Genomic DNA, 25,034 nt, shown 5'->3' on the forward strand with positions numbered 1-25,034 from the left:
GATCCTAGTAATAAATACTTTTGGTTGGTGTTACCTGAAACTTCCAGTTAGATCATACCACCAGTTAGCTGGTTTCTGTGCGGTGGAGCTGTATGATAAAAATTTAACTGAATTTAAAGCTTCAAGGAGCTTGTAAGCGTTTGTACCACTGCATGCTGTAGTTTTTACTACAATTCTTTATAGCATAGCAAGTGCGTTAATCATTTTACGTACTGTGAGGAATAAAAGGTTTCTCAGATGCTGTGCAGCTGTTGAAAAAGATATAAAAAGGATCATTTACCATTAATAATTTTGGCGAAACAAAACAGAGCTACCCTGGTGCTGATTTTAGGGGAGTGTGTGATAAGCGACTTCATATAGTGTCACCCACTATGCCAGGAGTTGTCTGTGGAAGTGATGAATTAAGTAATAGAGAACAAGTCTCTGTATATGACATTTCATTTTGGGATAGCTGTGGAAAATAATGTAGACGCTGTACGCAAGTGTATCGATTCTCCTTGCTTGCCTGTGCAGCAACTTATTTCATAGCAACACTGGTATATAAAGTCTCTGAAACACATCCCATGAAGTACACAAACCAAAAGAAGAGGTACTTTTTTTTATCTCTTTATTTGTCTAGAAGAATTCACATCCTGTTAGCTGATATGCAAAAAATGCTGGGTTGAATGCTTTATTGCTTTAGATAGTATGTATAGGTCATCAAACTTCTGGGTAATATTTGAACATACAGAACACACACGCTCTTTGTTCTTGACACTGAAGACATTTATAGCCTTGGGACTGTGGCTGCTGTCCTCCAAGGTGCTTGATGTGTTGAACCACGTTGAGGGTGTGCTAAATCTCGCAAGCAATGCATTCTGGAAGAAGCATCAGTAAAGTCACATGAATCATGGCAGTGTGGAGCATTGTCTGGTTCCTGCTTCACAGGAAATCAAATAGGTGAGGGTCTGGAGGAGCTTGAAGTAGCAGCATAATGACAATGCCTGAGTAACTGGAGGTGCTTGTTGGCGATTTTTGAGTGATTTTTGTGACCAGAAATTCAGTGTAAGGAAAAGCTGCGCACAGGGTGGCTCTGGTTTGAGTCATAAACCTTCAGACGTAGAAAGCAATGTCTGTTTATGGAGACTGACCATTTACTTTGGAGGTTTCTTGGGTGTTACATAATTTGCCACTGCAATAATTGGCACAATACATGCTTTACATGTAGTTTGAGTAATCTTGCCAGCAACTTGATATACAGCCAAAGCAAATAAAACCACTTGCCCCCTGCCATTCCCTCCCCCCTCCATTCCCTCCCCTCAAATAAAAAAGCTTCAAAAATACAGAGCAGAGCTTGATTAAAAACAAAAATCAGCTGGAAAGGAACTTTTTTGTAAGAGAGGTGGTAGAGACTTGTTAAGCACTAATGTTACAGTGACACATTCCTTGTGGAAATGGCCAAGATTCACACTGTCCAGACATGCTCGGGTTCAGGTCAGTAAGTTTTTTGGACCTTGAGCATTATTCTATAAAGACAGCTTTGGGCAAGACTTTTCTACTGGTGTCACCTTGTACATGGCTCCACAGGCATTAGCTATGCCAAGCTAGGAAGAACAGTGTTGCTTAGACCAAGGCAAAAACTTGCAGGTTGGTTATCTTGGGGGTCCTGTTTACTCTTCAACTTGAACCATTGCAATGGCTTGCTGGAAATTAACAGCTAAGCACCCCAGCTGTAGGTTTGTTCTGAGCCTATTTCTAGGTGAATAACAGGCTTCTGCACACAAGGGTACAGTTCCCAGGATGTCTGCATATGGATAGGTTGGTAGTGCAGAACAACGTTGCTGTCACCCTGCTTCTTACATAATGAAATTAGTGGTGGGAAAGTGGAACTTTCTTCAGGAGGAATTTTTCCTCCTTTATGCTGTGAACATTCTGTAAACGCTGCTCTGTAGCAAAAACATCATTATTCAACTCTGTAAGACTAATAAATAATACATTCTTCAAATTTGCAGAGAGCTTTAAATGTGAATTTGACTTTTTACGAAGAAACTTGTGGGAGATTAAATTATGCTACTTATTGAATTATTTTTTTTTTCTTCCCCTGCCACCCCCCATTGCATGTAAACGCTAACTTCTGTCCTAGAGACAAAATTCCAATCAGGGCTGGACAAAGTCCAAATGATGAGGAGAAGAGTCTTAAGTTACAAGATTAAGTTTACTTCAGAAAGCATTTGAGCAAGAGACATAAATAATTTTCTTGTACAAGCACACATGCCTGTATTTTTTAGCTTTGCTAAAAATTGCTACTACGTCTCGGTCCAAATGCATTGCTGGAATACTGAGTTTTGAATGTTTTTCCAGATCTGCTCAGTGGCTCCGTGGACTTTGCCAACATGCTGTTAGCAACTGCTTGAGAATCTACATGATCACCACACTTAAGAGGGCTGCAACGCTTGATGCTACTTCTTGCTGCTGTCATCAGGATCTCTGGAAATGCACTGTTGCTACGCTGGGCCATTGCTCTGTTTCTGACTTTGAGAGAGACCCCTGTTCCATACGGTACAGAGGTAAGGGTGCAGAGTTATTGCCATGAAAGTCATGCTGCCGTGCCTTGAAATGCTGCTGGAATTCTGGAACCCAGGTGAGAGCTTTTAACGCCTCCTGAGATGAAAAGCTCCTGTCCATGCTATGTTAAAATCTTCTATTGACAGCAGCTGTTAGTAATGGACATCACTTTTCTGCAGTACCTCAAAGCACATGGTAATTAGAAAAATTGTTACAGTATTCAAGAAAAAACTAGCTACTGGTACAGCAGGGAGAGCTGGAGATGTGTTACAATGCAAGGTCCCTTTTTCCACCTGCCCAAGTGTGACAAGCAAGTGTATTTTAAATAATATAAACTGTGGGAGCACTGAATGTCAAAGTGCTTAAAAACATGGTAAGAGTCTTTCAGACATGACCTATTCAGCAAGAATTAATAATAATAAATTTGGAGTTCAATATTTTTAGCCATCACTTGAAGTGACTAGATCAAACAAGAAAACCTTCTTGGAAGATAAGAAGGTAAGTTTTCTTTCACTTTTGAATGATCTTTTTCCTTTATTCTCTAGTTTTACCTTTTATTATCCATTATTGCTGCCTTTGTGAACATGTGAGGAGCAATGAAATCTATCAGGACTATATAGAATGGAGGAAGTACACAGCAGTGTGTGCACACCGCAGCTGGCACCAGCCACCACATCTATCACCGTTTCTCTTCAGCATTGTAACTGAACAAAAGTCCTTCTGTTGCTACCCAGCACTGCTAAAAATATTAATAGTATTTTACCCTGTAGCTAACCAATTAGCATCCTATATCTAGTTTAATAACGTAAGCATGCTGTACAATTAAATTGCAGTAGTATTTTGCAATATGTGGAAAATTGTTTCAAATATGCATTGGTATTTATAACATTAGCCACAAGCTGATTTGGTACTAGGAGCTATGTAGTATGTGATGTTTAACAGTGGCAGAAGCTACAACAGCCGCATTTGTACTTGTTAAAATGAATTCTGTATCATTACAAAAGCGTGTTTTTTTTTTTTTTTTTCCATGAGGCTGACATTCAGGAATGTGTCTAGTCTAACTACAATAGACAACATACACTAACTTCTTGTGACCCACAGCCCTTGCAGAAGGTGAGATTTAGCAGTGAAATATTTAATAGATTTCAACAGCAGTGGGTCAGAATACACAAATCAGGCAATTAATCATGTTAATCTAATTTGTTCTTACTGCTTAGCTCTCTGTGGATGCCAGTATGCCATTGCCTTCAATTGCTACTTGTCCTTGGCAGTAGAGAGCACCATCCACTTGGAAGAAAGTCTACTGCAATTCTTTCTTCATTTTCATCTCCTCACCTTGTTTTAGACATTATTGCCATCTCTCTTGACTGGCTGGGTTGATCGAGTGTAGCCTTGGGTGCTACTGTGTGGTTTATGTTTCCCTTACAGCGTGCTGGTGTAGACAGCTGTTAATGCAGTGGACTGGAGCTTTAAACCTGTTGCATATTCTTTTACGACCCTGTTTGACCAAATTCACATTGACCTAGTAGATGAAAGTATCTGTCTAAAACTCAATTACAGAAGTAGATTTGGGGAAAGAGAATAGGATGCTAGTGATGGTTTCCAGGAAGCTAATTCTTGAAGGAAGCACTCAAGGGTTTTCAGCACATAGGCATACTTACAGCATTTACAAATAAAAAAGCTCCTAAACTTGATATTTATAAACTTACTTATCTAAGTCTGTATTTTACTAAGCTCTAGGAAGTACAAGTAACTTCAGCATATTAGGTTGAAGGGCAACACCCCTATAAGTTTTCTCTATAGCAGAAGCTTGCTGGTGTGTGTTGCTTTGAGTTGGACAAGGAACACGAGTGGCTGCAGCTTTCTGCAGTGGCAGTTCTCCTCTTTGGCATTCAAGGTCGTTAAGGGAAGTGGTAAAACTACAAGTGAGGGAGTGATGTCCTGGCTGACATCAGAGGAAGACTGATGACAGATCTGAGGAGGAAATTCAAGGCGTCTGGTCCTGGTTACCCTAAGCCAGCATGCCCATCCTGCCCTTCGGACAATCTGCCTGTCTTGCATAGGTGGATCCATTAAATACATCTCATACACTGTGGGGTCAGTGTTAGAGGAGAGAACGTGCCACTGGAGATGGGCCAAGTTCTGGTTCTAAATGTTTATGCATCTTCTCAGCTTTCACGGTTTCTCTGGTGATTGCTTCTGTATATACAAAATTTGACAAATAATTGCAGTTTGAAGGGCATGCTTAATGGAGGTCCATAAAACTGATTCACAGGCAACTGTAAACTGAACTATTACACTAAAGGATAAAAAGCTTCCTTAATGAGCTGTACAAGACAGTTATTGATGTATTTATGAAAACATTCCCAAGTACATGCAACCAGGGGAATTCAAAGATAAATATTTAAAGATCGGCTGACAGTTTTCATATGTAGCAAAACTCCAGTTCTTCTGTAAGGTAGTAAATTTATAAAAAGTATGTATTTATGTGATTTGTAACAAAAAAGAATCGAAACTTGCATTGAACCCAGATGTTTTTCTCTGTAACTGTGTTTATTTCTATTCAAATGAAGAGATGAAGCATGAAGAAAATGGGCAGAGGAGGTTCAGAATACTAATAAGGTAAAGAAACATTTTTTACCATCCAAATAATTTATTAAGAGTCATGTCACAGAACTATTTAAGAGGATGAAACCTAACAACAATTCAGAGTCTGATTAAGTTTCTTTTCATACTATCATTGTTGTACACAATTAGGTTATTCAAGTGTGATCTTTAAGTGTTCATGTTATGAATCGTAACCTTGTTCTTCACACCCCAGAGACAGAAAAAATGGTCTATTGTTATGATCTGATTAATATATGGATCAATGCATGCCCTTTTAATGTTTGTTATACACATGCACTTTTAGTTTGGAGAAATTATCTCATTGTTTTACTTGCTCTTCGTAGGCATGCTGTGTTATTCTCTGGACAAAACTGTAGAAGCATTTTCAGTATCCAGGGCTGACACTTGGTTTGGTATTACCTTGTCAGTTGAGATTACTTTTATTCTTGGGTGGTTTCATAATCGATAAGTTTTAAACAATATGATTTGCCTTAGGATTACAGCTGCCATGTTGTACTGCTACTGCTATAAAGAATGAAGATCTGGCTCATGCTATTAAGTCAGTTTTAGAGCTTTAATTAGATGTACTGATTTCTTACATTTATTGCACTGCAAGGGCTATAGATGGAGGCTGGACTAGTGGATAAGTTTCCTTGAAAAGGTGGAGAAGGGGTCAATGAGGAAAACAGGTGACAAGTCAGTCTGTGCAAAACATTGACAAGAGATTACATTGCTCATGGGTAAAGCCATTGCCAGGGCTAAAGATTAACAGTAGAAGAATTTCAGTCAGGGTGGTCTCTTCTTCAGTGTCAAGAAGGTTGTGGTGAAGCTGGATTTCAAACCAAGTGATGATGCTCACCACGTTTTCACCTAATAAAAACATGGAGTAGATCATTTGGCTGAAAACACTCATTAACTTCACAGATGTCAAGGAAGCATTTAGTAGCCTCCGCTATGACTTGTGAATCTTTAGAATTGTAATATACGTATTGGATTTTAAGCTTTTTCTAACTTTTTGCTGGGATACTAGGATTTGGTTTTTTTCTTTTCTTTGACATTATTTGATTGCTTTGAGTTTTGCCTTTTTGTCTGATCCTTCCATTCCTCTTGCTCTATTAAGATGCAGTAGTTCTAGTCCACAGGTATAATTGTAATAATGGCCTTAGAATGAAAGGTGATTTATATATTAGGGATTGTTTCAGTGGAAACCTGGTGTTGGTTGGTTTGTTTCTATGTGGGAGTGTAAAGGAAGGAGAGTATGATTAGGAATACCAAACAATGTGATAGTTGTGAAAGCAGGGGAGTACACTTATGGTCTATGTGAATTCTTGAGCCTTGGGTAAATTTTCAGTCTGGCTCTGTATATCACGTACCTGACTCTTAGAATGGACCTGTCTGTGTTAATTAGATCTTTAATCTCTCTTGCACCAAATTGTCAGTGATTAAGAGAAAGTAACCCATTGATTAAAGTCAGATTTTTTTCAAGCAGGTTTCATGAAGCTAGTATTATAATTTGCAAAACCAGTATTTTTATACCAACGGTCACATCATCTCATTCACAAGCAGATTATGATACGCAATTTACAGCCCAAGTGTGGCTTAATTGCAGTGGATAAACCCTTGTGGCTATCATGAAAACATTTATGCACTCAAGGTCTGTATGCAATTTCTGGGTACGTATGTACAGTTGAAAACTTGAAAATTTTTATTTAAATACAGTTTATGGATTATGCACTTCAACTTTGACAGCCTTTACTCATGCGTCTGTTTTGAAGATACATTTGCACTAATAAACTCCTGTTCAATCTCCCTGCTCAGCTGAGATGCCTTTTGACGTAAGCTAATGGAGATGGCTTCGTTTCCATCAGGAGAACTGAGGCATTGCGCATGCAGGGTAGTTTGCAGCAACAAGTCCATACATAAGAAGGGAAGAAGTCCTGGGTGATTTTCTGAGGTTGTCAAACTGTGTTGCAACCCTTTCCAGCACTGATTTGCCTGTTGCCTTTAGAAGGTTGTTACTGTCAGTGCATGGAGGACCCTGCTCCTCAGATGCCTAGATAATATTAGCCCTCTCCTGTGTTGCTTTCAGAAAATACAGTGGGTAACATAATTTTGTGCAATTTTTAGCAGTTCCAGGTGCATTATAACCCAAAAACTACCCTGTGAAGACAAATTTACATTGCCCTACAGCTACTCAGTATGTCATGGAGACAGTTGTATTGACCCCTCCAAGGTAACTCGTTTCCATTCTGCAGGCTGGAACAACGTGATGTTCACATGGGCAGAGGAAGCCCTGCCAGAGCCAAGGTCACATGGAGCCAGTACTCCAGAATTCCCAAATCTGTACAGAGCGGACCTTTCCCTGAGCAGTCCTCAGACAGGTATGTTTTAGCAGAGTGTACAAAAGCATTGAGATCCACTCATATTTACGGGGTGCCTAAATTACCTGTGGCAGCTGTTCTGTTAGGTGAGAGTGAACGCAGACCGTCATCAGATTGCATCTTCCCTCTGGAAGAGTAGTTACCTTGGCAACTGTTGTATTGCATGAGGTTTCCGTTGGTAGTAACTAACACAGTAGCTAAATCTGACATGTGGTACGTAATACTCAATGTGTTTCCTTAGATGGCAAGCATGTGATGGCATGAGCAGTTCTGCTATTTGCGATGCAATGAGAGGAGCTCATGCCGATGGTAGTGCTGTACTCGGATTTGAAGTTCATTAGCGTGTTACCTGGAGGGCTGCACAGTATTACACACCTAATCAGCACTTCTGCTGGACGAGTTCAGTGAGCGTGAAGTTAAGTAAAACCTTCTTGCTTAACACTCCTTCACATCTTTAGCCTATGATGCCTTATTAAACTTTATTAGTAGAATAATAAGACTGTACAGTTACTGGAGAATCCTCTTAAATCTTGGATAGTGGGAGTTGGATGAGCTGAAGCTGCTGACTGTTTGAGACCCCACATAAACAGAAGAGCAGGTGTGCACTGCGCGAATTTTCAAAATGCAATAAATGGAGTGGGCAGTAACACCTAGCACTTGGTTTTCCTCCTCTCCAGTCTGGGACAGCTCTAATTTCCCGGACCATGAATGTTGTTTTGAGGTAAGGAAGGACTTGCTAAGTCCTGGCAGGTGGCATAACTGTAACTATCCAGACCTGACCTGCTCTGCAAGCCCTCTGTTGAGTGTGCTTGTTCCTTACCACTGCATCTCATTCTCTATGACCACAGAGTTCAGCATAAGCAAAATCCCCTTACTGAAGAGCTCGGAATTCATAATTCTGTTGTTTTTATGGTGATTTTACAAAATGTCAATAGGTCTTGTTAAGAGAGCTGATCAGTGAGACCTGTGCAGGAGAATCATTAAGGAGATCAATTCTGCAATGAATCTGAAGGGGTTTTTTTTATGATGTACACTTTTTTTGGTTTTTTTTCAGCAGAAATGGCAAAGAATGAGATTCACCAGTATCAGTGTGTGTTTCTAAGTCATTCCTGAAGGACAAGGGTTTGGATGCAAGTGTTCCCATGAGTTCTAGGTGTTCCATGGTACTCGTTACCAACAGTGACCAGCTAGAGCTATTAATTATTGTAACTACCTGATACAGAGACTTCAGAGACCCATGGACATGTCAAAGCTTTTCCTTTCTTTATACTTTTCATCCTTTTAATACTCTAATCACTTTATTCGTCTTCCTAGCAAATTAATTCATGTAATCTTAATTATTCTGCATGCATTTCTACCAAATTTGACATTTGTTTTCAACATATTATTTGATAGTTCCATTGGTTTCAGCTCTTCCTGGAGCAGACGGAATGCACACCTAGAAAAGATTGCAGAGAGAACTCTGGGTCTAACAGAGCCAAATTTGCACTTAGGTTAAATCCAGAAAGCTCAGGAGAGCTAGGCAATGATTGAGTTTTGCCAAGAAAGTTGGAAGGTCGAGCAAAAAGTCAGCGATGTTCATAGTAGAGAAAGCTCTACTCCTTACGTGGGAAGTTAGAACTAGGAGAGGTGTTCTTGACTGTCTTTCTTTGCTGAGACCTCAGGGGTGAATTTGCCTGTATGAGGAATGCTGATGGGAATAGGGCAAGGAATGCTGATGTTGGGTGGTTTTTAGCTTTTTTTAATAGAAATTCGAAAAAAGTTTCCCAAAGAAAAAGAAGACTCAAAAGGTAATTATTTTGCATTATAGTTATTTATTATTTAATATATTTATCTTAAAGGGGATTCTAAGATAACAAAAGAAGAAACTGAGTGGTTTTGCATTTTTCATTTAATGATCACATCCTCTCATGTGCTTTTGAAGTGTTGATGGCATTGTTCTCATCAAAAACCATGTCTGGAGACAATAGCAACTTGTGGCCACCTGCTGATGTGGCAGTTTTCATTTTGTCTGTCTTGTCCTGGCACAAGCTGCCCTATCCCAGCTTGACTAAACCCTACCGAAGAACTCTCATGCTGCTGGTAGAATGGGCAGTAGGGCTGTTGAGCTGGGTGTGTACTCGTGAAGCTGTGGCATCGTTGTCTGGCTAATATGCTTATCTCCATAATAGAAGGCTGACCATAAAATCCAGAAGTACCTTCTACATTGCTGCGTCTGCTTTTATAACTCGGAGTCTTAAGGAAACGCCGAGGTAAGTCTATAGGCAAAGTGAAGGGCAGCGATGGTAGGGTTTTTGTTGTATAAACACATCTGTTCTTAAACAAGGGAAACATGTCAGTATGCTTTTCAGAGCATCCATGGATGTGGATGGGGTCGCTCAAATATGGCACATGATCAGGATTGGTGCCTCCTGCTGTGATGAGCAGACTGAAAACTTCAAAAGGAGATTTCTAGCTGTGACTTGCTGTGTGTGTTCACAAGGCCTGTCAGTCTGCCGTTCCCATTTGATTTAGGATGATGAAAGCAGAAGTGAAACCAAACTCATAGTGAAGTGAGTTTGGTTTGATGGCACTATAATTCCCAGCAGTCTGAGGAAGGAGCAATGATGCCGATGGCAAGTGTGGTACACTGCTGTCAGCTGTCATACGGCAATGGATGGGCACCTCGGCACTGGCTGTAAATATGGGCAAAAGTGTTGCAACTGGAATCTAATTTTCAGCTTTCTGCTTTTCCAGCTGTTCAGTTCTGGGACGTACAGTTGGATCCACCACAGAGTTGACAATGAGCATGTACTTCGCTGCTTTCCCAAAGGTTAGGACATCTGCAACTCCAGGTTTTTAGCACACTGTGTCTTTTCACAGGTTTGGCTCAGTCTTGGGGTAAGCAAGTTCTTTCCTACTCATGCTTCTGAGTTATGTGGAGTTTGTGTGACTGGCCAGTTTCACACCATAAAACAATTCTTGAAAAGGGGAACAATCACATCTTCCCGTCTTCTAACACCAGATTATTAGGAGTTGTCAGTAAGTTATACAGTCTTGCCTTTTGTCCAGCTCTGTAAACAACTGCATGAAATCATTAGCCATGAATAAGTTAGAATGAAATGCATTTTAGCTTTTTAAAACCCAATACTTTATTCCTAGTAAAGTAGGGACTATATCCTGGAAACCTCATTCAGTTTTCCAGCTGTCTGGAGAAGGGCCTTTGTGCCTCAACATTTTTTTCCAGCTGTATGTTATATTAGAGAGATTCCCTCCCTTGAAAATGTCTCTTATTCCTAAAATACCAGGCTATAAATGCTCCTGCTGCATCATGTTGTACACAGGCTTTTGAATCTGTGTTTGTGCGGGCGTACTGGAGAGAATAATATCCTTTTGTTGTGGATCTGTGAAAATGCTGCGAATGCATTGTGGGGGATAACACACCCAATTATAGAAAGCATCTTTCAGAATTTCTACACAGAAAACAGCAGAACTGGCAACCAGAAATACCCTAAGAAAATCATGCAAAGCATTTGCCCAGTAGAGTGGGATTTTACTCCTGTGCACTGAAGAACAATGACAAGCAACATGCTCGCTGCTATATTAATAGTTGGTTGGTTGTTTTTTTTTCACTGTAACTCTTCAATCACGTTCTTCAGCTTGTCATGCTTTTGCCATACTAAACCTTCCTGTAAGACTTGCTCCTATCTTACCCATCCTCTGTCCCTTCTGATAAATTTGCCAGGCAATGAAACAGGATGGAAATGTTAGGGTGGTACTGGCAAGGAGGTATGGACTCTTTCAGTGAGGAGGAACGACATTGTGACTTTTGTGGCTTATCTGACATTTAGCTGTTGAAATCCTATCAACCAGCTTGTGAAAAATGTATAAAATTTGAAATTCTTGCATGGAATCTGTTAGAGCATTATCTCATTTTTAATTGTTTAAATTTGTATGCTATATATGCTTCTGTGATCTTTACTTTTACGAAATACTTAGTTCATACTTTACCAGTGTTTGAAAGCTAACAATCAGACTTAGCTCTACACATGAGTGTGAACCCTACTATGTAGACACAACCTTTTTTTCTAATGACTGTATTTAACCTCATTACCCTGCTGCAGTACTTAATGAGAGTGGAGTTACTAGTTTTGCCTTTACATGGAGAGTGTTGAAATGTGTGATGGAGCCTGGTTTTCTCTGCAAAGCTAAATGAAGTTAAGCCATCTTAACTTAGATCATTTAATAATAGTTATTAATGATGGGAGGCTGAACAAAGTTTTTTAATTATGTTGTCCTCTCCAGTATGTCTGGTTTTCTAGACTGAAATCAGTATGTATAATAAACTGCCCTAAAGGAAATTTTCCAACAGCCGCATACGCTGTTGATGCTGTAATGCCTGGCTGTTTTACTTTTTACACACAAACAGAAAGCTGGCAAGAGAAACTGAATTTGTTAGATCATCTGATATTCAAATGGAGGACGATTGAGGCAAAACAGTTGCAGAAACACAGTAAAACTTGCTTCTCCCAGAGCAATGATTTTTGTCTTTGCATTAGTTTACAAAATAGATGTTTTCAGACTAGCTTGCTTTCTAAATAATGAAACAGTGGCCAGTAACATCTTTTAGTTTTAAAAAGCTGCCATTATTTAGTCATGAATTATATTTATCAGCCCTTTTGGTGGCTCTCTTAGCCTGATCTCTATTGTAGGTGTTTAGTCGTAGATCAGTTTATGGTTAGATGACTTTCCTCTGTGCTTACAAAAGTTACCTTCAGCGTTGAGACTTTCCACCATGATATACACAGGGTAGGTAATGTCAGTCGTTGAGGTTGCCTGAGAGTTCCCACTAGAAATTTTATTTTCTAGTATTTATCTACAGTAGTTTTCTGTAGTCTTGCTTGTTGGCTCTCACCTGCTGACAGAGAGACCCCAGTTCAGTGTCATGGTTTAGCAAGAGGGTTGGGATTTGAAGCCAATGTCACTTGCAGACTCTCTCATTTGTGTCTGAAATTTGTAATTGTGTGTGTTAGGCTGCAGCATGTACAAATGACCGTGCGGATATTCTTCAGCTCTGTTTAAACCTTTCAGATGTTACTGATGGACTCTTTACTGCTGGACTGGAGTGATTGTAGTGCACTTCTGCAGAGTCTGTCAGCACAGTTTTGGAAAGCAACTAGAGAGCATCATGTATTAGTAATCTAACGACCCTTTCCACTCAAGGGCCATTTCTTCACATCTTAAAGGGCTTGGCGATACTAAGTAAGTATCTGACAGTTCAATAAAGTTGTGTAATAGAAGTCTTTTTAGTTACATTTCACCCTTTGACCGTTTTAATCACAAAAGCAATCCCAGCAGCTAGAAATTACAGGAAGCCTCAGAAGAGAACAGAATTAATAAATGAAGGCAATTGACTCTGGAAGTGAGCTTTCCTTTGAGGCAAGAGCCATGTCAGAGCAGCAGAAAGGTCGACCGGCATACCTGTGTGGGAGGAAGGGTGCTGCTGTGGCTGGTGTGCTCGGTCTGCAGGAAAACCGTTCTGCGGGGACCGGACTCTCATTCTGTGACCGTGCAAGGAACATGCAAGGAGCCCAGGTCATTTACTCGCAAGTCAGATCATGATCCTTTCTATCTGTAAGTATTAAGGGGAATCCTTTATAATATATATTAATTGTCTTTATCACTCATTGATGCACAATAAAGAGAGAGCAGTAAGAAAGATTTATCTGCCAGAAAAATACATTAGAATCCCAGACAGCCAACTGGGTTAATTTTCACTTTGGCACAAGCATAACTCCTGAACAGGCACTTAATAAATTCAAAAATACCTGAATGTGCAGTCTTAACATTTGCTTTTTAGAAGTATGCTTCTGACAGATGCTTGAATGCTCAAATGAAAAGTGAATTCAGGGCTTTAGCAAGAGTAACTAGGTAATTCATGTCATTAAGGTTTCTTTTCACTTCCCGTACTTAAAACTGGCAGTGATTTCCTATTTTGCACGTTTGCTTTAAGAATAACTTTTAAAACAGCAAGTGTCTGTTCCATAGGGACCTCTTTCTCTGTTTATACTTGCCCTTTAAATCTATAGTCTAATGTAAATGACAACTTTTGGACTTTGCCCTAAATACACAGCAGTATAAGCAATTTTACTTTTGTTCCTGCGGTTACCACATTTATTATAGCTCTTTATTTTCTCCACACTAGATTTCTTGGATTTCACTCTTTGCTAGCAGTATTTCTGTGTGCCTGTGGAAGAACACTGATCACTTTGCCCAAATCATCACTGTTTCTTAATGCAAGGAAGAAAGTTTATTTTTTTTTTTACTAAATTGCACCCAAGTTTATACAAATGACTGTTGGAAAAATGGCATGTTAAGGAGTTACTCTAATTAACTGATTAGAGGCTCTGATCCTGTAAAATTATTATGTGGGTACATTGCTTTATGGAGATACCATTTACATTAATGGAACTTCTCTGGTTGTGCAAATTTAAGTACATGGAGATTTTAGGAGAATCAGGATCAACATTTTTAGGTGCTTCACTGATATGCTAATTAATTTAGTTAATATTAGACATACTAGTATCAGGGAAGGGGATTTTATATCCATGTTATTAATCCTGCACTGGGCACGCTTTGTGTGTGTGCACACACTTTTCCCTACAGACCTTCAGGAGTTTTTTGGATGCTCAGAAGCTGTGATGCCAAAGCCCGTGTCTGCACACTGGGTATCCCGCTCCGGAGGTCATGTAGTTCAGCATGCATCTCCCATCGTGCACAGAGATCCGATGATCAGCATGTGTGAGCACTCATCTGGTGTGTGACTCTTGATTCCAGTGAGATAAGACCAGTGACTTGAAAGTCAGTTGTGTCTACAAAAATCTGTGTCATGTACTTGTAGGGGGAGCAGATCCTTCAGCCGTGGCTGAATCACAGCAGCCGCGGTGCTGAAGCTGCTGACTAATCCATGACAGGACTGCTGCCAAGACTGTTCTGCTCATTTACAGAGGTCAGGGATGACTCAAAACAGCACATGTTCCACATTAGTGCCCAGAGGCAATTGCTGTTTACATCATGACAATGTTAATTATCACGTACAACACTCCTGCAAGGAGTAAAATGGCACTGACAAAGATGCAATTATTTGACTATTTGCTTCCTTAGTCCTCTGATAATGTCAGTGTCTGACTGCTGCTCTAGTGATGCTTTTAAAGACTATGATGTCTTGCAGCTATGGTGTGTTGAAAGCTGCAGCTTCTCCTGCCTCTGTGTGTGTGTGTCTGCGTGGGGAAACGTGCTGTTGAACAAAAAGCTTCTGCCACGCTGACGCTTCACGTCAAGCACCGTTGTAATTCTGCTGGATAAGCTAAACTGATCATTGCAATGGAGTAGCCAAGTCAGGGTTTGAAAGAGGGAAAGGGTGAGTGCAGGGGAGAGGAAGTTTTAGCACCTGCAGTTATTTCACTTCAGCAGTGTTATAGTTAAATCTTAGATAAATTGTTAAATAGGCTCTGGCTGCCAGTTTCAGCACTGCTGCAGCGATTGCAGATGACTGCTGCTCTGTGGCTGTGGGCCAGCCATTGCCCATGCTGCTCTGGTGGGAGAGGGAGAAATGTCAGGGTAATTCAATGTGTGGTCAGCTGGGAGTCACCCAGGGCTTGTTTGCTCTCCAGGGAGCAGTGGAGACCAGAGCGGGGGCTGCCGAGTGCGGCCCCTCGGTCTCTAGGGCAGCTTCAGTGTCAACAGCTGGGTGGGAAAGTTGTAGATGGGCTCTCACGCTGCTGCCACCGGGTCTCCTTGCCACGTGACTCTGGTTTATGAACAAATGCTTCTTCCTTTGAAGCTGGCCTTTACATCAGCCCTGTTCCTCAGAGGGGTCCCTCTGAATTTCCACAACTGCTGCTAATTGGTGCCGCTTTGGCACGGCTTAAGGAGCAGCGGGAGGGCGGCGGGCACAGCCAGGCCATCACTGCAGCCGCGCTCGGCCGTGCTGGCAGGGCTGGGCTCCTGCGCTCTGTTCTGCCCAGGCTTTCTTTCCAGCAGGACAGTAACCTGGCACAGCTTTATGACTAAATTTCTTTTAGGGAGACAAAATGAAAGAAGAAAACAAACCAAAAACAGCTGACTGCTTTATTTCTTGATTAGTTTCTTATTTAGAGCAAGTACTAATGACGTATTTAACAGAAAATCTGGAGCAGGGCTGACTTCACTGAATAGTTGTTTCCATACTGCTGGTGAAGATTTTTACTTTTTTTTTCTCCCAAGTGCACCCCACATTGCCTTTAGGGACAGCTAGTATAACTACTTTTGTGATTTTCTGTTTGGAAAAACCTGTGTTTTTGAAGCATAACTTCTCTTGATGCATACCTCTCCTTCAGTAGTAGGTTGTCAACTTAAGAAAAACTGTAAGAATCTGATGATGAAGCTGGAATATCTTGTTTGATCATTTTCAGAATAGCAGATTTAGGGGATTTATTCCAAGACAACTCTATTGCCTACTTTTATATTGTTGCATGGTCAAAGAGAGTGGAAATCAAAATTAATTCCACTGGAGAGTTTTTTAATGTGATAGGAATTTTTTTATTCTTTTGAATTGTAACAAATGTGCAATGTAAAAATTTCAGACTATCCTGTAAAATTGCATAGTTCTTGTTCTAGTTCTTACTAGTAACAAGGTTGGTTGAATTTTACAAAGATGTTTGTTTTATCCCACAATTAAAATACAAACTGGGTTTGTTTCTTTGACCTCTTGGCTTCCCTTTCTATAACAAAGGCAGGTGTAAAGCAAATACAAGGGATTAGTAGACTAATCTTCAACATGAATTTTATTCTGGACTCTGTAGGATAAGCTGTCTGCTGCTGGGCAATGATCAGCCAAATTGTGCTGCTTGTCGGAAAAGTGAGTGATTATGCAATGCTCTCCAGGACAAAATTCACTAAAGTCACTGACAGCCTTGAGTGAACTTGTATATGGAATTCTGCTCCACAAAAACCCAGTGTCAATCACATGAATTGCTTATGCAACAAAATTTTGCTTGTTGATGGTGTCAAGGGAGGTTTTTATCCTTCTCTGATTAGGGCTGAAACCTAATTATAACATGTTACAACATCAAGTGATGCTTTCCTGCAGCTATCGTTGCCTTTGAACACATGTAATCGGCTGCAGAAGCAATCACAGGTTTTGTTGTAATACAAAATAGCAACATGCTCTGAGAACCTTGCTGAAAGGAATTTGAGAGAGCATTCTGTACCAAACCCCCTTACTGACCTCAGGAAGGTTTTTGATGCTGAGCTAAAGCAGAACCCACTTTCAGCCATTGTGGTAGAAGAATCAGACACAATTATTATTGTTTTAAAGCCAAAATGGACAAGTGAGACCTGCAGCTTACTCCTGGCCATCAGCACATGCAATGAGATTACGTTCCCTTTCATCTTGGAATAACTTAGAACCCAGCTCATTTTGTTGTCTGATGAATTTACCCAGACAATGAATTTACGTTAAACAGTAGCAAAATCTGGTCTATAAGGAAGTCAGTGTTGAAGGATGATTATTGCTAGCATAAGGAGTTACAATGCTTTGTTTTATAATTATTGGATATTTGTTGTGTTAGTGCTATAGGAGGAGCACAAGCACAGAATACAAAGAGGATTACTCCTTTAAAAGGAAGAACCTCAACTATTTCATTCATATTTTTAAGTGAGTCAGCTGGAGCACAGACATTTGATGGAGCAGAAATGGCTGATTAATTACATTGCATAGGAACACGCTCTCTAGCCTTGCCCTTCAAAACACGGCCAAATGCTAATCAGAGGGGTTGACTGTTTAGATACTTTCATTGGAGTAATGGGTCGCTGATCTGCCATGAAAGAGGGCGACATTATGACAACTGCATATAGTTCTTGAACTATTAGAAAGTTCCCTGCTTTATGCCTACCCTATACAAGATGGTGTATGCCTTTTCACTGTGAAGTTCAGGCCACGTCACGGGAAAATCTTCGGTTTCATTGGTCAGCAAAAATTCTGGGTTAGTTCCCAGGTTGGAGGACTAGGGAAAATAGTTTCATTCATTTAGTAGCCTAATAGGGTCCTTCTTTCCGTTATCTGCAACAACCTGCCTTCTTTCTGCTATGAGAGATGCTGCAGAAGCCAGGTTGCAGGTCTGCGTTGTAGTTTCTGTTCTCACATGTCACGTCCTGTGAATGTTACAACTTCCTGAACAAGGCCAACACGCTGAATTATCAGAAAACTTCTTTACAGAGGAAAAAGACACACTCATGTCTCCGCCAGATTTATTGTTCATAAATTAGGTTAGTTTATTCAAACGATGGGCTTGAATGATCTGAGCCACCTGGCCAGAATGAACTAGTAATGGAAAAAGAGCTCTCTGTTAGATGCAAAGTTCAAGTTAGTTTAGGATGAACATGTGACTTACTGTGCATGCACAGGTGTTTAGATTAGTCAATAGACCTACATTTCTTCCTTAATTGTAATTGTGTCTGCAAGGCAAGTCTGCAGATCCCAGAAGAAAAATCATCTCTCTGTGACTTATGGTCTAGCTCTAAAAAAGAAATAGGAGAAATGTTCTAAGATGACAATTTTATACATTAGCTTTTACACCAACACTTTAGACGTAAGAGGCTCAATCAAGTCCAAGAATTTTTTTGCTTCCTGTTTTCTGAAAATTATTTTCAGAGAGAAAAATAATTTAAACTATACGAAGATGATCATGAGCCATGCTGCATGGTTCTGACACATGACTATATGTATTTTGTTTAGGATTTTTCAGTTCTTACGATAGGAAATTTTCTCAGTGTTTTATTTACAAGTGAGATCACGGTTACAGACGAGGACATATTCAGTGTAGTTGAATTGAGTGTATCAGGCCTCAGGAAAAGTCGAACTAAGGGAATAGGTGTTATCTGTGATTTTTTATTTAAAATGCTTTGTGACTTTAATTTTGTAGACACGAATCGCTGAAGCTGGATTTCAGCAAGCCAGGTTGAGTAAGAGTTAACAAGATTCTGTGTAAAAGCGGAGATTTAAGATACCTGTATAGGGGAATATATGCTGTGTCCTTAGCCCTGTGTGCCTTAGAGTTGTTCTTACAAATATACCTGAGGGGGAAAGAATATAGGCACTTTAAAGAGTTGATGTGATCTGTACCTCTGTTACAGGAATCACAGATACCCATGCTGTGCCCCTTACGGTGCAGGGTTTCAGAGAAAAGGTTCTTTTTTTCCTTTGCTACCTTCAGCACTCATTTTGTCATTTTGAACACTGAGCGCTCTTCATCCTGCCGACTTGAACAGTCTTCTGAAGTGTTTAATTTCAAAGCCTTCAGACAAAGTTAGTATTTATTTTCCGTATTGTTTTGTAGGATTTTATTCCATACCATAATTTGGATTTTATTTAAAAAAAAAAATATTCTGTTCCATTTTTTTTTAAAATGTTTCTATTCTGGTTTTTAATGTTTCTATTCTATATGCCCTATGGCCTTGGTAGTGGCAAGTTAATGGTTGGACTCGATGATCTTAAGGGTCTTTTCCAGCCTAAATGATTCTGTGATTCTATTTAAACAGGTGTATGTGACCTATATAATTTAATTTGTGTCCCTAGTATCAGTGGGGTTGTGTGAGCCTGAAATACTGACAATTCCATTGAACATACGTGGATTTAAAAGAATAAGAAGGGTAATGGCCTGTTACTGTGTGCTATGCCAGATGCTTTAGTGTCTGGGATATGTTTTGTTAGCACGTAGAAATAACTCTTCCAATCCCACCTAAAGGAACCCAATATATAATTCATACTTACCGCGTCACGTGCCATAGAAATGTGGAACGGTACTTACTCCAGAGAGCTCCTAATGGAGCTGGGTTAGTAACAAGCTGAATCTGAAGAAAAGTCTGGCAAATTTTTCCATAGTGTTTGTGAGCTACTTGGGGTCTCACGGAGACGCACGGGGCCCCTGTAAAGCCCCCGCAAAGATGGGTTCTCTCGGCACTGTTGGTTAACTCTGTCACTGGTTCGTAAGAAACAGTCACAGGTTCTTAATCATTGCGGTCTTGAACCAGACTGGAATTGGCCACTAGTGATGCGAGACCTTGTCTGCTGCATACGAGTGGTGCTTAGTACTTTTAACTCTTGAAAAATTTTTAAGGATATAGATGGTCTAGCCACTTCATGTGAGACCTGGCTGTTTGTTCACTGAGCTGCTTACCCAAGTTAGGCATTTTTTGACTGTGAATTCTGCCTGATTGATTTATGAAAATATTGAACGGTTACTTTTAGATTTGTTTTCCGTTTTATTCCACTGTCCATTTCCAGAAGCAATAGTGCTAAGGCAGTACAGAAAAGTATTTGAGCTGCAGAGTTGGAGCATCATTTTCCAAACTATTGTTTCTACACCTATAATTTCTGGATAAATTTGTAAATGTTCGCATATCTGCTTGAGGCAAGCTCTGTTCAACTGTGAAGTAAATTTTTTCTCCCCCCACCCTCACCAATGGCATTGGAGCTACACCTTCATTTAGAATTTTTATTTCAGGAGGAAAATGTACTGGAAGTTAAGCTGGCGTACAGCACAAAGGGAATATTTTGAATGTGTTAAATGTTTGTGAAAATTCTTACTTGGTTTTATTGGTGCTAGGCAAGATCTTGGAGATACCTTTCAAAGCATTTTCAGTTTTTTGAAAGGAATTGGGGCAGAGACATTCTGACATTAATAAGTAAGAGGGAGTAAATAATAGGTATTATGTGCACAGGGGAAAATGATTTGAGTGTAACATAATAAGATAATAAGGAGAAATTAAGTGGTAAAAAGATTTTGGTTTAACAGCAAAAACTGCATGGTGAATATTTGCCTATTAATTTAATTTCACTGCAAGTTCCCTGTGAAACTTTAAGTCTCAGGGGGTCATTTGTCAAATCTTCAGTTAATGTTTCATTAAAAGTAATTTAAACTTGTGGAGACTGTAAGTAAAATTGCAAGTGCACATTATCTCCCCCCAGTTTCACACTGTCTTGACCCTTCCAGCTAACTTTGGCGGCTGCTCATCAAATATTGAGCAGCTGTTAGTGTAATTGCATTCAGTTCACATGCCTGTAAAAGATAATCAAGTCTGGGCTAGCCAGGCAGGCCAAGCAGGCAAGAGGATCTAAAGAAAAAACCCCAAACAAACTAACCAACCAGCCAACCAACCACCAACCAACCAAAAAAAAAGAGAGGAGGAAGAAAAAGGCTGTTGCCAACATGTTGCATCCTGGGCTGGGATTAATGAAGTTACCTGTCACTTTTCCTTGGCAGTTGTCCCACCCCTCATCCATGCTCTTCAGAAGGCCACAGGGAGGGTGTAAGTTCAGCACTAGCTCAGGAGCTTTTTAGTACTGCTTCTTTTGTACTCCTAGAGTTTATCAAAAAGAAAATATGAATTAGAGCATTAAAAAAAAAAAAAAAAAAAAAAAAAAAAAAAAAAAAGATAAGCCTAGTTGTTAAGAATATTTAAGAATATTCAATAGTCCTGGTTAGGAGTGGTTCAAAATGAGGGAGACAATGTTGATGGAGTTGAGAAGACCTGCAGATGTCTTGTTTTAAAAGCAGACCTGTGAGAAGTGTACGTGTACGAGGCTGCTCCTGTCCTGCTCTTTTTATTGTATGCTAAGTTAATGGGAGGAAGAAATTGTTTCTTAATACTATACCTAAATACTTGGGCTGATATTTTCTAAGGCTTAGATGTAAGCATAACTTTAATTTTAAAGAACACTGTATCTCTATTTTAAACGAAGATATTTAATTTTCTGACCAGCTAGGTGAATGGTAAGCTCTTTCAAGAAGGAAATACCAAGCCAAAGGGCACAAACAGTCTTTGATACTTTTGCACATAAATCCTAGTTTGTAGATATTTATCCCATTAGAGACAAGCTTTACTGGCATGATTAGGAACTATTGTACATGAATTTGGTAATGCATTAGCTTAAATGTATTTGGCCTGATTAACACCAGCTGAACTTAATTTATTACATGTGTGGCTAGGACTGAAGTGTGCTGTTTTGTCTCTTTTCACCAGTGTGACTGGGAAGAGTCTTGCCCAGTGTGGGTTAGCCCAGTGCATGGCAGAGTCTTCAAGAAAACTGTCGTGCCAGCTTAGTGTCCGTGAGCAGGAAATCCATTTTAGCAGATCTGGAGAAGTAGCTAGCGGTAGTGCTGTGACAATTTCAATTAGAGGTCTGAGAATGGTAATTATGTTTACATACCAGCAGTCTGATTAAATGTAAACTAATTATGTGAAAAGCTTAAACTGTGACCTGAATTACTCTGGCTGAATCACGGTTGAACTTCAGCAGAGTTTTTGGATAACATATTAACATTACACAACCTTTCTTTTTTGTAGCTGGGCATATTGCCGGTATTACTGGGATAATCCAACCTTCCTTCCCCTTTCTCTACTTCTTTCATCCAGCTTCAGGCATAACCTGTAGCTATTTTTGGATTCAGCTCTTCAAAACCCTATTTATAAAGCAAGAGGTATTCAGTTCCACTGGTACAAGAAACTGGGGAATATGAAATGGGTGTGCAGATAATCTGTCTTTTGAAGCAAAAGTGAGTTCAGGAGGATTTTTTATACTGGCTGTAGAGGGGCTCTCCTCATGGAACCTTCTCAGTCTTCAGAGAAGGGAGGGATGGTCTTTGTGGCCTGTTGTGCAAGTTGGTCTGCTGAAAAACAGAGTTTGTGACCCTCTCCAAAGCACGTGAAGATGACAGCTGAGAGAAGGCTGTAAGATATTTTAAGGACCAAGTGCACAACTGGGTACTTAAACCCTAGAGGACATTATGTCCAGAAGAGAGATCAAAATCTGTTTAACATAATCCCCAGTCTGCCCTGTGCTGGAGTTCAACTAGTGATCTAGAACAAAATCCTTGAAAACTTAGGCAGTGTGTGTGGCACCATGATCTGACAGATGTATAAACTGCAATTTTGAGCCAGTAGTACCCAGCAAAATCACAGAACCAAAGGACAGTTCTGGTTGGAAAGGACCTCAGGCGATACCGGTACCTGGTCACCCTCTGTGCAAAGCAGGACTAAACTCCATGTTAGATTAGGTTGCTCAAGCCCTGAAAGTCCTGCAAAGCGTGTCCTCTCTGTCCGCTGCTGTACTTCCAATGTTCCCTCTAGGGGAAAAAGCCTTCTGGGTTTGGATGGAAAAATATCTGCATCAAAGCGTTGTCTGGTTCACATATCCTTTTGATACAATATAAATCAGCCTCAGAGCCTGAGCCACAAGGCTGAACGTAGCATCCCATGATCCTTTCATGGGATTTCAATGTCAAGATCAAAATACATAGAAAACCTGAGCTGTTTATCCAACACTGAACATCATCCTAGAACTCTGGATTTGCAAATTGTATGTCTTTTTTTTAATACTCATGAAAATGTGAACAAGTGTGACAACAAAGGAACAATTAAATTCAATTAGAACTGACTAATGTTACGGTACTGCGAAAAGATTATATCTTCTCAATCTGAATAAGTGATTGCTCTTATGGTTAAAGGATGACAATGCCTCCGGTTCTAAAAATGTAACATTCTGAATTGATCTGCAAATAGGTCTTCTTAAGTCTGACTTTTTCTGTTCTTAGTCCAAAAGGAGCAAAGCCTTCATTACCTGCAGTGGTTTCGTTTCTCTTCACCAAAGGACTTCTGCAAGAGCCACTCCAACTGGGTTTGCTTGCTTCCATGTGCTGTAGATTACAGACAATTCCCACAGCAGAAACAAATCACAGCAAATTATCTTATTTTCTATTTTCTTCTTTCTACAGGAATTTACTTCTGGCTTTATTAATTACCTACATGGAAGAGAAGACTGGCAGAAACATTCTGCAGGGATTAAATACAACCACATCTCAGTTTCTTTTCATAGCTTGTTTCCAATATTATGAGTGTTCAAAGGTCAGTTAAAATACCTCTGTGCCTTTTCAAGTGGTTTTTTTGTGGGGTTTTGTTTGTTTGTTTGTTTCATTCTTGAAACCCAAACCTTCTGAATTAGTTCTCTTGTCTCTACTTTTCTCATCAGAATTACCGGGAATTTCTGGACTGCTGGCACAGCATTTGGGGGAGGAGATGTGTGTGGAGAAAAAACCAACAACTATATGAAAGATAGCTGGGTTTTGCAAAAACATAAGTAAATAAAATTTACTTTTAAAGTAAACTGACCTTATTACTCTTGAAACAAGTTTACATCCATATTGGGAATGTGGATTACTGCAGTGATATTTATAGGGCATAATCTGTTAATTGTAGAAATTCATGGGCTTTACAGCCATTTGGTAGCAAAGTCCTCAATTTCTAGTGTTACTGCAAGCAGTTTATATTGTTGCATGGAAGCATGTCCGTCTGTTTTTATGTCCTCACTGTTTTTCTGTGAGGGGTAATTTAACACTGTTGGAGGTAACTGAGGCTCAGGAATAGCATATGTAGAATTTTGGTCATGCAGTGCAACTTATGGTTTCTGCTGTGTTAAAGAATTGGCATGTGCATATACTCTTCAGCCTGAGCTTATTTGACACTCACACCAAAGCTTTTCAAACCTTTTGCTTAACCTTGTAAAAACAAACAAACAAAAATATTAAATGTTTTTTCCCCTGTGCAGTGCAGCAGTTGGCCCGGGGAGCCTTTCAATGCATCTCAGCTTGTGATGCTTAGAAAAACTGGGATGCACAAGTAGCCCCCTCTTTTCCAGTAAGTACTGATGCCTTTGTCAACACGCATTTCACATATTTAGAAATAATGAATAGCATCTTTGGAACATCCTAGAGATCAATGAGAATTGTTATATTTTTCTTTGATACCTCTTTACTATTCAAGTAAAGGCAAGTAAGTACGAGGTGTTAAAGTGTTTCAGCCAGAGATAAAAATGTGCTATTTCATCTTTAAAATCCAGAACTGCTCTGGTCCTTCTGTGCATCTTAACTATGTTTTCTCCATAATTTTTCTGCTATGATTACTTTTCTATTCTTACAGCTCAGATTTCAGCTCTGGGAACTTAACTGTCATGCTGACTTTTAACATCTCCGGGATTAGAAGTAATCTGTACCCTACAGTTTTAATTTTCTGATGATTTGTGTGATTTGATTAAACAGGTGTTCAACTAGGTACAGTTCCTGGGGATTTGGACAAAATTCAACTTTTCCAATTAATAAGGATTTTGCAACCTTTTAAATAATTTTCAAAGTCTGTTTTAAATAGCCAAGGAGATGAATCTAAGCAGCAGTAATCTCTTCAACAATTTTCCTAACTGTATGCTGAGAGAAACTTTAGGCTAATTATTTTAAAACTGGTGGACTAGATTTTAATCATCAGGTCTCAGGAAACTTCTCCGTTCCACTCAGTATTAATGTGATAAATGTGTGCATATTACACAACAGATTTAGGCCTTGTTGTCAGTCTTTAATAAATCAGAACTTTGTTTCTTCTTGCCAAATTTTCTGGTCATCTTTTCACTCATGCTTATCAGGAGGTTGCTTTGGT

The 25,034-nt window shown here is 39.7% G+C and overlaps 1 protein-coding gene across 1 annotated transcript in view; it reads left to right on the forward strand.

The window, feature by feature from the left end:
• LOC308063397 (uncharacterized protein) overlaps nucleotides 1–23,449 on the forward strand; it is a 76,466-nt gene extending 53,017 nt beyond the window's left edge. Inside the window, exons 3-7 of the mRNA XM_080386325.1 lie at nucleotides 2,341–2,546; nucleotides 5,118–5,166; nucleotides 7,407–7,532; nucleotides 8,590–13,145; nucleotides 23,327–23,449. Coding sequence (XP_080242451.1) covers nucleotides 2,341–2,546; nucleotides 5,118–5,166; nucleotides 7,407–7,532; nucleotides 8,590–8,605 — 397 coding nt within the window. The 3' untranslated portion in view covers nucleotides 8,606–13,145; nucleotides 23,327–23,449. The remainder of the gene's footprint in view (nucleotides 1–2,340; nucleotides 2,547–5,117; nucleotides 5,167–7,406; nucleotides 7,533–8,589; nucleotides 13,146–23,326) is intronic.
• The last annotated feature ends 1,585 nt before the right edge of the window (nucleotides 23,450–25,034 follow it).

The sequence above is a fragment of the Falco punctatus genome (assembly GCF_963210335.1).
Source record: "Falco punctatus genome assembly, chromosome: 4".
Classification (NCBI taxonomy): Eukaryota; Metazoa; Chordata; class Aves; order Falconiformes; family Falconidae; genus Falco; species Falco punctatus.